Genomic DNA, 12,303 nt, shown 5'->3' with positions numbered 1-12,303 from the left:
TTGGATGCTATGACAAATCTAGACAGCATATTAAAAAGTAGAGACATCATTTTGCTGACAGAGGTCCATATAGTCAAAGCCATGGTTTTTCCAGTAGTCATGTATGGATGTGAAAGTTGAACCATAAAAAAGGCTAAGTGCCAAAGAATTGATGTTTTTCAATTGTGGTGCTGGCAAAGACTCTTGAGAGTCCCTTGGACCACAGGGAGATCAAACCAATCCATCCTAAAGGAAATCAACCCTGATTATTCATTGGAAGGACTGATGCTGAAGCTGAAGATCCAGTACTTTGGCCACCTGATGTGAAGAACTGACTCATTGGAAAAGACCCTGATGCTGGCAAAGCCTGAGGGCAGGAGGAGAAGGGGCTGACAGGATGAGATGGTTGGATGGCATCACTGCCTCAATGGACATGAGTTTGAGTAAACTCTGGGAGATAGTGAAGGACAGGGAAGCCTGGTGTGCTGCAGTCCAAGGGGTCTCAAAGAGTTAGACACAACTTAGCGACTGAAAAACAATGACAACAAAGGGAAGATCTCAATTAGTACCTAGATGCACAATGAAGCTGGACTCTCAGGCAGTGGCTTTTAAAACACACAAATAGACCTCTTTTGGGGAAAGAATGGGAGCTAGTGTTTCTGTCTGCTTTCTCTGCACTGAGCCCTAAAGTATAGTCAGTTAATAACAGCTTCTTTGTTCACTGCAGGCCAGTGGGACCCACAAATGCAAGTCCTGCTGGCCACCAGATCAAGGAATGTGTCCTCTGGGTGGCAGTCACAAAGGCCACAGTTTTAGATACATGTATAAGCTCCTTTCAGAGAGATACGAGAGGGGAAATGTGTAAATGGTGCATCTAGCCTCCTCAGGCTCAGGCAGAATTGCAGTCAGCTCCTAGATGTATGTTAAATTAGGCTGAAAACAGACCTCTTTAAAAACAATCAAAAATGGGCAGAAGACCTAAATAGGCATTTCTCCAAAGAGGACATACAGATGGTCAATAGGCACATGAAAGGATGCTCAACATCGCTAATTATTAGAGAAATGCAAATCAAAACTTCACTGAAGTGTCATCTTACACCAATCAGAATGGCCATCATCAAAAAGTCTACAAATAATAAATGCTGGAGAGGGTATGGAGAAAAGGGGACCCCTCTATACTGTTGGTGAGAATTTAAATTGGGACAGCCACCATGGAGAACAGTATGGAGGTTTGTTAAAAAAATAAAAATAGAGGGAATGCTCCAGTGGTCCAGTGGTTAGGACTTCATGCTTCCACTCTCAGGAGTCTGGGTTTGATCCCTGGTTAGAGGACTAAGATTCTGCAAGCTGCATGGAATGGCCAAAAACAAAAACCAGAGTGACCATATGATCCCGCAATCCTACTCCTGGGCATATATCTGGACAAAATGATAATTCAAAAAGATACATTCACCCTAATGTTCATAGCAGCACTATTTACAATAGCCAAGACACATAAGCAACCTAAATGCCCATCGACAGAGAAACGGATAAAGATGAGGTATACATATACAGTAGAATATTACTTAGGCATAAAAAAGAATGAAATAATGCCATTTGCAGCAACATGGATGGACCTACTCATTATCATATTAAGTGAAGTATGAGACAGAGGGAGACAAATATCACATGGTATCACTTACATGTAGAATCTAAAAAATGGTACAAATGAACTTATTTACAAAACAGATTCAGACATAGAAAACAAACTATGGTTACCAAAGGTGAAGGCTGGGGTAGGGATAAATTAGGAGCTTGGGATTAACAGATACACACTACTATATATAAAGGAGAAAAACAACAAGGTCCTATTGTATAGTAGAGGGAACTATGTTCATTATCTTGTAATAACCTATAGTGGAAAAAATCTGAAAAAGAATATGTATATACACACATGTATAACTGAATTGCTTGGCTGTTCACTAGAAACTACTACAGCATTGTAAACCAACTATATTTCAATAAAAGTGTTTTTTTTTTTTCAAATAGGCCTCTTTAAGGAAAAGACTGGGAGAAGGATGTTTCTGTCTGCTGACTCAGCACTGAGCCTGGGGGTATAGTCACAGTGAGTCTTTGCCAACCCTTTACAAACTGTTTCTTTGTTTGCTAGGGTCTCTTGGACACAAGTCCCATTGGTTTTCAGAGCCAGGTGTTTTAGGAGCCAGTTACCTGCTGTGATAACCCTGAACTTCAGCAAGTCATTTGACCTCTTTGGGTCCCACTTTCCTCATTTGGTAAAAGAAGACAGTAGACCCATGTGGTATAATAAATATACTTGGCCTTAGACCAAAATGTATTTGGTCTTTCTCAGCACCATGCATGCGTGCTCAGTCGTGTCTGACTCTTTGTGACCCCACAGACTGTAGCCCCCGGGGATCCTCTGTCCATGGGACTCTCCAGATAAGAATACTAGAGTGGGTTGCCATTTCCTCCTCTGGGGGATCTTCCCAATCCAGGGATTGAACCTGTGTCTCCTGCATTGGCAGGTGGGTTCTTTACCACTGCACCACCTGGGAAGCACTCTTTCCTGGCACAAAGCTCCTAAAATCCTTGGAATTTCCTGAGCAACAGGGGTGTCTGTTGCTATTCACAACGAGCCCCTCTTGGGCACTCCTGAGCTTATGCTAACAAGGTGACTTAGGGCGGGTCGCCTCTGCAGCCCCAGGAGCTGGGGTTGTCCCAAGAAAGATCCAGAGGTTGGAGGGGTGAGGCTGAAAACTGACCTCTGGGCAAACAGGGAGGGGCGTGTGCTAATTAAACTCTATAAAAATTCTTGAACTGAGAGATCCAGTGAGCTTCTGGGTTGGGGAACTGGATGACATTCCAAGCCCTCCCCACACCCCTTGCCTTGCCCTCTGCATCTCTTCCACCTGGCTCTCCTGGAGTTATATCCTTTCATCATAAACTGGTAATCTAGCAAGCAAATTGTTTTTCTGAATTCTGTGAGCTGTTCCAGCAAAGTCATCAAACTCAAGGAGGGGGTCCTGGGAACCTCTGACTTACAGCCTGTGCTGGTGGCCACCTGGACTTGACGTTGACATCTGATGGGGGTCAAGAGGGCTCTGAGCCCTTAACCTGTGGGGTCTGATGCTATCTCTGGGGAGAGAGTGTCAGAATTGAGTTAAACTGTCAGACATCCAATTGGTGCCCAAGAACTGCTTGGTGTGGGGAACTCTCCCACCCCATATACATGGGGTCAGCGGAGCCAGGAGTGGTCAGTGTGAGTCCAGGGAAGGAGACTCGTGTGCTCTTCCTCGCACCTGGGATACTCTCATCGCTGTCATCCTCGCCAGTGTCTGCTCTTTCTCATGATTTTAGTAAACGACAGTCCATTTGCTCAGGAGTTCCAAATCCATACCTCCTATGTGTGCGGCTACATATCTGGGCGGCTCCCAGGAACCTTACGCTCAGACTGAACTCCCCCCTTTCCTTCGGCCCCCTACCCCCTCCTCTGTTAGTGCCAGCACACCCACTGTCCCCAAAGCCAGAAGTCACTTTCAACTCCTCCCTCTCCCCCACTTCCCATCATCCAGGCAGCTGCCAAGCCGTGACATTTTGACCTCCAGATAATCCCCACATCTCTGCATGGCTCTGCCTCTCTGTCACCACCGCCCCAACTCCCGTGCTTGTCGCGTCTGGCCTGGACGACTGCCAACTGCTTCCTCGCTGACCTCTCTGCCATGGCCTGTCTGCCTGACGTCCATCCTCGACACAGACCCCAAAACTGTCCTTCTGGAATACACAGCAGCGCTCCAACATGCGTCACCCCTCTCCTTCAAACCCCTGAACAACCTACAGCACTGGCCCCTACCCCTTCTTGAGTCACAGGCCACACTGAAGAATCTGATGGAAGCAATTAACCCTTACACACACACACACACACTATACACACACACACACTCAAACACATGCACAATATACACATACACATACATTCATACACATAACACACCAACACACACACATACACACAATACAGAGACAGACACACATACACACAAAATATACACACACAAACACACACATACACACCCACAATACACACACACACACTCAAACACATGCACAATATACACATACACATACATTCATACACATAAAACACCACACACACACATACACACAATACAGAGACAGACACACATACACACAAAATACACACACACAAACACACACATACACACCCACAATACACACACATACACACTCAAACGCACACACAATATACACATACATTCATACATATAACATACCAACACACACACACAAACACACACATACACACAATATACACTGACACAAACACACACACACTATACACACACATACACACTCAAACACATGCACTATATACACATACACATACATTCATACACATAAAACACCAATACACACACACACACACTATACACACACGTACACACACAAACACACACATACACACCCACAATATACACACATACACTCAATACACACAGAGACATACACACACAAACACACACATACACACACACTATACACACACATATACACTCAAACACATGTACAATATACACATACATTCATACATATAACACACCAACACACACACCAACACACACACACAATATACATACATATACACACAATACAGAGACATACACATGTAATATACACACACACATACACACCCACAATACACACACACATACACAATATACAAATACATACACACATATACAAATACATACACACACATATACACACACACATATACACACACATATACACACACACACAACATACACACACAAACACACACACACCCTAAAGGACACAATGGACCCCCTCCAGAGACTCTTGGGCCACAGGAGAACATCATTCCCTCCAGAGACTCTTGGGCCACAGGAGAACATCCAAGTCCTTTATCACATCACTAAAACACTCCTTACACATCATACACATCTGAGCCTCTGGAAGCTACCCATTGAACAGGCTTCATTTTCTGAGTTGACAGCTTCTTAGATGAGAATTCCCCAATCCTGGGGGCCTTATACATTGTGCCTCAGCAACTCAGGATGGAATTACAGAGTCCGTCTGCTCCATGATTCTGACCGCTGTACTGTTCTCTTCACTGTCCTGTTTGCCTGGAAAGTCCTTATTCTCCCCTTCCCCTGTCAAGTCTTAGCTTTCTTTTATTTATTTACTTGGCTGTGCTGGATCTTAGTTGGGGCATGTGAACAGTTAGTTGTGGCATGGTTCTAGTTCCCCAACCCAGGATTAAACCCAGGGCCTCTGCATTGGGAGCACTAAATCTCAGTCACTGGACCACTAGGGAAGCACCTAAGTCTTAACTTTCTAATCAAGATTTGACATCACCTCTTCTGGGAAGCTTTGCTTGATTTTCTCAGTCTGTGTTGGAGGCTCAACCTCGGTCCTTATTTCTAAAATTACACTGCAGTTTTCCTTTTACATGCTTACCCTGTGCCACCAACACCCCCAACATTAGACTGTGAGCAGGAATCTGAACCATGTGGCACCTGGCTGGACCACACGGTACTCACAAGGGTCTAAGAAGGCAAGGAGAAAAACCCTGTAACTAAATCCTGACGATTCCTCCCAACTTGAGGCATCTCTCTTTCTGCGAAGCACCTGTCTGACAAGGGATGAAGCTGTACTCTACAGTTATTATCTGATGAAGCGGTAAGATATTGCTTATCTCCCTTTCACAAATGAGGAGCTTAAGTGCAGAGACATTCCTGGCCAGAATAAAGAACTCAGGTTTTCTGACTGTGTTGCTCACCCTAACATATTCAATTGTATGACCTCCAAGCACAGAACCCCTAACATTAAGAACATTGTAACTCAAATAGCAAAGCAGCGGCTTCTCTGGTAACTCGGTGGTCACGAATCTGCCGGAGACACGGGTTCAATCCCTAATCTGGGAAGAACGCACATGTGGAGGAGCAGCTAAGACCATGCTCACAACTATTGAGTCTGTGCTCTAGAGCCCGGGAGCCACAACTACTGAGCCCACTGCCACGAGTACTGAAACTCAAGCGCCTAGAGTCCATGCTTTAGAACAAAAGAAGCCGTGGTGATGAGAAGCCCGCGCACCCACAACTAGAGAGTAGCCACAACTGAAGAAAAAAAGCCCGAGCAGCAAGGAAGATCCAGCACAGCCAAAAATAAATAAATCAAAGTTTTAAAAAACATAATGGTTTAAAGAAATAATGACAATATCCTGTTTTAAAGTAGGCTGCAAATAATTTTATGGCAGATTCTTGGCTACCAATGGACTTACAATGACAGCAGTGAAAAAATACTTTTACTGTTTAACCTAAAAAAATAATAATAGTTCCTCTTTTGGATCTTACGCAATTCCTCTAGCCACAAAAGAACAGTGTGTGTGTACTTTATATTATTTTTAAATTTCCTCTACATGTGTTGGGACCCATCGAACAGAATTGCATGATTCCAACTAACGATCATCAGAGGGTTCTACAAAAGCTGTTATCACTTGAAGGCTTAAGGATGATCTAGCCATAGAGGTAATTCAGTCACATATACGTAAATCTCACAGACCCCCAAACAACAGAAAAACCTTCAGCCATAGAACTATGGCCACCTAAGATGAAGCTAAGACTTTTTTGGAAATCAATATTTGAAAAATAGTAAGATCACAAACTCATCTTGATGAAAACCAAAAGCTTTATTCAGTCTTGTGAAATTCACAAGACTTTGCTATTTTGGAGTGAATAGCAAAGGGTACAGCATCGTGGCAAGAACAAGCTAAGCAAATTAAAAATGAGGCCAAGCTAGTTTCCAGCCCCTCAATTTCCGCCCCCCAAGTTCTTATTCCTCTCCTCTTCAAAGTCCTTTTCAAAATCAAGAACAATGATAAAATACAATACTTTTGAGATTATTTGTTGTTGTTGTTTTTTTTTTTTAAACCAAATCAGAATCTTGACCCAAAGATTAAGGCAATATCTGGTGGCTATTTGGAGATTCAGAGAGATCACAATCTTGAACACTGACAAGGGCTCTTGTCACATCGCTTCCTGAGTTTCACCAGAGGATGAAAAAGATGAGGGGAATAAAAGGAATTGCAGAGAAAGTCATGAAGCTGAGCCATCCTGTGGGCTTCTCAATCGAGCAGGGATGCTCTCTGGGGAGGAAAATGCAGCCAACAAATTTGTTCAAAGAACCATTTGGAAAATTGCTTCTTCCTAGAATCTTAAAAAAATAAATGGCCATATTTCATTCTGGAACAGTCCATTTTTTAAATTTCAAATGAAAGAGTCATTTCATTCCCACAGCCGTTAAATCCAGTAATATCCATGTGTAAGTAGTCGTAGGCAACAAAAATCCTGGGATTCACGCTATCTTCCTTCTACAGATATCTATGGATCATGACAACTGTATTGGAAGATTTAACTAACTGAAAGCAAACTTTATGCTGAAATGTTTTCTTGGAGAAAGGCAATGACCATGCAATTTTAAAATAGAATTGAATTAACTATTTATATGTACGTTCCCTCATCCCCATCTTTATCATCTTTGTACCCTCATGGTGCCTAGCACTGAAATAGGTGTTCAATAAAACTTTGTCAAATAAATTTCTTTTTCTTCCTGATGCAGGCTCCCTCTTCATCTTTTTCCACCCCCTGGAATATAAATGTCTTCCTCTCCCATACTTAAGATCTCATTACCTGACTGTTCTTCAGCTAAACAACAGGAAACTTCAACAAGAACAAAATCTTTACTGATAACTAAAGGGTTAATGAAAGTGCCTTTTTAGTTATAAAAAGTGGAGCCAAGTAGTTAATAATGAAACCTAAGAGGATAATTTATTATAGGTCCATTCAAAGTAACCAAGAAGAAATGAACAGCCAGTCTAAACTTGTAGGATGGCATGGATTAGAATGAGGCTTTTAGGACGAAAGGGAATCTTAACACCAGGTCACCAGGTCTGGTGTCCCCATCCAATCCAAACTTTACCGAGCATCCCTTCTGTCTACCTGCTTCTCAGTTGGTCCCCCTTAGGCTACCAGGTCACAGGCAAACAAAGTAAGATAAGCAGCAAGATCAACTAAATGTGGAGGTCAAAGCTCTGAATATGAATTTCCCAGCACTAATGAAAGTAACACTTATCACAGTTACTGAGATCCTGAAATCTTCTTCCTAGCCATGATCAGTACAGAACGCAATTAGGGCCATGAAGAGTCTGTGTCCATTCTTTAAGCACTACTTAGAAAACCTCATCATTCTTCTTGAAGGTAGAGCTTACAGTATAATGGAAATGGGAATCGCATCTGACAATCCAAGGTAGTTAGAGCTTTTTTAACATTTAAAGTCCTTGTTTTTTAGCCTCTCACTTTATGTTGCTTCATTCAAGGAAATCTGTAATGGCAAGTCTTGACAAAGATGTGCCAAGGAGCTCCATATGCTGTTAGTGGGAAGGTAAACTGGTGCAACCATTTCAGAAAACTGCTGGACAATATCTACCAAAACTAACATATGCCTCTCTCTATAATCTAGGAATTTGATTTGAGGGTATCATCCAAAGAGAAATGAGTGTTTCTGCCCCCAAACATGTAAAAGAGTATTCACAGCAGTGTTATTACTCTTTACTACACAAAATTGGAGACACATACAGTGTTCTTCAACAATAGAATGGATAGATTGCATAGTCTAGTCATACTAAGGAAAAAGCACCTAGCAATTGAAAAAAACAAAAACAAAAACAAAAAACCACAGTTATTAAGAACAAAGTTGAATCTCATAATCACAATGCTGAGTGAAAGAAACTGAACATTTAAAAAGCACATAATAATGGTTTGGTTTACATGTAGTTCAAAAAAACAGGAAAAACCATGGAATCAGTAGTCAGAATAGTAAATGTGACTAAACCAGTGTGATTCTAATAAAATTCACACCACTTTTTTTCCTCTCCAAAAAAAGAATAGTGGCTACCTCAGGCAAGGGGGTGGTAAATCAGAGGGGGCAGAGTTTGAATTGCTCTGTATCTTTATGAAATAATGATTAGGCAGGTATCTGTGTATATAAAGGGCTTCCCTGGTGGTTCAGCTGGTCAAGAATCCGCCTGTAATGCGGGAGACCTGGGTTCCATCCCTGGGTTGGGAAGATCCCCTGGAGAAAGGAAAGGCTACCCACTCCAGTATTCTGGCCTGGAGAATTCCATGGACTGTATAGTCCATGGGGTCACAAAAAGTCGGACACAACTGAGTGAGTTCCACTTCACTCACTGTGTATATAAAACCTAATGGAGTTGTACTATTAAGATGTGTGCATATTTGCTGTGAATTATGCCCCATTTAGAAAAATCTGGAGAGAGATGTAGGAATTTCTGAGATTGTCCTGAAATATAAAAGAATTCAATGCAGCTTATATACAGTTGCATGTACTGATGTTTATACTTTCCCAAAGCCTTTGCATGTGACTGAAAAACCCACTTACCACTTCATGTTACACCTTAACAGAAAGCTAACTTTTTGTAATAGACTCTAAAAAACATATTGTACTGTACATTTAAAATGTACATATTTACCAATTAACAGAGATGTTTAGGAAATGCAAGATGCTTTTCTACTCTTTTTCCTCTTATGTTTCATTTTTTTCAACTCTATAATTCTGAATTATTTGAAACAAAGCTACTGGAAATAATTCCTGCACATCTATACTGCAAGTATTTTCTCCATGGACCACAGAAGATGCAAGACAGACTGCTAGGGTTTGGGAGTTGGAGAAGACACAGTCAGACTCCCTCCGTGGACAGAGCAGGACAGGCGGGCCAGGGGCAGTGAGTAATGGTCCCCCAAGGCTGCAGAACTAGGACACGATCCGAGGCTTCCTAGCCCCCCAAACTCTGCCTCCTTCACCCTAAACGCAAATCAACCCTCTCCTCTTTCCAAACAGATGAAGTGGATCTAAAGAGGATTTTTTTCCCCGGGTAACAATTATGCTACCCAGATTATTTGGGAACAGTCAGCTGAGTCCTTGAAAAGCCTCTTGGGGTTTAACGCCAGGATAAAAATCGAGTACAAGAGGAGGGGGCAGCGGGTATTTTAAGATGTAAATCCCGTTTGCATAATATTTCCCAAAGTATCTACCCATTGATCCAGTAGACATTCGGCGGGGTGGGGGGTCGTTACCCGAGATGACTCGCTTTGGGGAGAACCCGGGCGCCTTTTCCCATTAGAGTTCACTCCCGATATCAAAACCTCAAAAGAAGAGTTGGAGACGCCACCCAGGAGTCTGTGGTACCGGGGTCGGCGCACGCGAGGTCCCGACCCCCGGCGCCCAGCTCGGGGCCGCAGACTCGGGCGGCTGGCCCAGAACCCGGGCGCGCTGGGCGGGCGGACGGGCGGGGCGGCCCGGGCCCCGCAGACACCGATTCGGCGAGGCCGCCCGCGGGGTCGGGACGGCTGGTGGGGACTGCGGCCCCGAGCCCGACCGGCGACGCGAGACCAGCGGGAGGAGAACGCCCGGTGGGCCCGGCTGGGGCCGCGGGTGACTTCAGGGCGAGTCGGGAGGGCGCGGAAGAGGGGAGGGGCGCGGGAGCGAGGGACGGAGCGGGGCGGGGAGGCGCGCGGCGGCGGGGACGGAGGAGGCGCGCGCCCGGTGCCCGTGCCGGGTGGGGGCCGGGGGCCGCGGGGGCTCGAGCGGGCGAGCGGGGCCTTACCGAGCAGCGGCAGCCGGCCGCCCAGGCGCGCCAACGCCAGCATGGCCTCCGGAGCCCGGGGTCCCCAGGCCGCGCCGGCCCAGCCCTGCGATGCCGCCCTCCGCGGCGCGCCCCGCGCTGCAGGTGGCTCGCTTAAGGATGCGCGTCACCGACCGCAAATTCCCTCGGACTGGTGCAAAGTGGAAAGGGGGGGGAGCATCCCTCTCCCCACCCGCAGGGGCTGTGCCGGGGCGCCGGTGCCTGGCGCAGCGCTGCGGCCGAGCCCACGTGCCCGCCGTGGTCCGCAGCCCGCGCTCCGCCGCGCTCGGTGCTCCCCAACTGTGGCGGGGGAGACTGGGCGCGGTTCCACCCGAGAGGTCGCAGGGGCTCGGCGGCCCCCGACCGGGGAGGAGGCACGACCGGAGCTGCCTGCTCCCCCACCCACCCCGCCGGGAGTCCCGGAACCCTCTCGATGAGCGTGGGGACAACTGAAGCCAGCCACCGTCCACCTCGCTCGGGAGGGGTTTGAGGCCGCAGGATGGGCGCTACAGCCGCGCGGCATGCGGACGCCCCAGGCTGGCGCGCGGGCGAGCCGAGGGTCGCGGTCCACGCTGGGTGGATCCTAACTGCGGACCCACGTTCTTTGTGTCCCCCGCCCCGCTCCATCTCCTAGGATGCCCAGGATGCAGTCCACAGCGGCAGCAAGAAAAACAGGCTCGGTTTCAATGTCAACCAAGGCAATCAGGGAAGCTAAACACCAGCCATAGAAACAAAAGCAAAACACAGGTCATCTCGGGCTTTGATTTCTGCACTCATAATTCTTGTTCTTCATTGCATAATATTTCTACTTGAAATTATTTCCTTTGCAATAAGTTGAAGATTGGAAAGCCCGGGTTGTCAGCTCTGAGTCTTCCCTTAACCAGCCCTTGACCTTCACAAAGCCACTCATCCTCTGACAGTTACCCTACCCCCGACCCCCGCACCCACCCCTTGCTCACCAGTAATGGAGCGGAATGGACCACGCGGCTTATAATGTCTCCAAGTTCTAGCAATTCCACGCTTTTCATTATTTCAATCATGTTCTAATCAAGCGTGATAATTGACATGTGCATTCTTGGCCATACAGTCCTTTTCCTCAGCTGTAGTCTAGAGTAGGAAATTTTTCTCCCCTAGAGCATGACAGAAACTTGAAACGTGCTGCAGCCGCTGTGGAAAACAGCGTGACAGTTTCTCCAAAAATTAAAAATAGAATTACCATATGATCCAGCAATTGCAATGCTGAGTGTATACCCAAAAGAAATGAAAGCAGGGTGATGAAAAGATGGTCTGCACAACCATATTCTAGGAACATTTTTAACAAAACCCAAAAGATGGAAGCAACCCACACGTCCATCAAAGATGAATGGATAAACAAAATCCAGTGAATGGATAAAAATGGTATATACATACAATTGGGACATCCCTGGTGGCTCAGCAGTAAAGAATCCGCCTGCCAATGCAGGAGACCCGAGTTTGATCCCTGATCTGGGACAATTCCCCTGGAGAAGAAAATGGCAATCCACTCCAGTATTCTTGCCTGGAGAACCCCATGGAACCTGGCATGCTACAGTCTATGAGGTGGT

At 45.7% G+C, this 12,303-nt stretch overlaps 1 protein-coding gene across 1 annotated transcript in view; it reads right to left on the bottom strand.

Annotated features, from left to right (window-relative positions):
- The window catches only part of FLT3 (fms related receptor tyrosine kinase 3), a 67,301-nt gene extending 56,363 nt beyond the window's left edge, over positions 1 to 10,938 (bottom strand). Inside the window, exon 1 of the mRNA XM_043892425.1 lies at positions 10,703 to 10,938. Within this exon, the coding sequence (XP_043748360.1) occupies positions 10,703 to 10,745 (43 nt within the window). The 5' untranslated portion in view covers positions 10,746 to 10,938. The remainder of the gene's footprint in view (positions 1 to 10,702) is intronic.
- Positions 10,939 to 12,303: the final 1,365 nt, after the last annotated feature.

This window comes from Cervus elaphus, chromosome 30 (assembly GCF_910594005.1).
Source record: "Cervus elaphus chromosome 30, mCerEla1.1, whole genome shotgun sequence".
Lineage (NCBI taxonomy): Eukaryota > Metazoa > Chordata > Mammalia > Artiodactyla > Cervidae > Cervus > Cervus elaphus.
The sequence above is the reverse complement of the archived record's forward strand: the minus strand, read 5'-3'. Positions and strand labels throughout refer to the sequence as shown.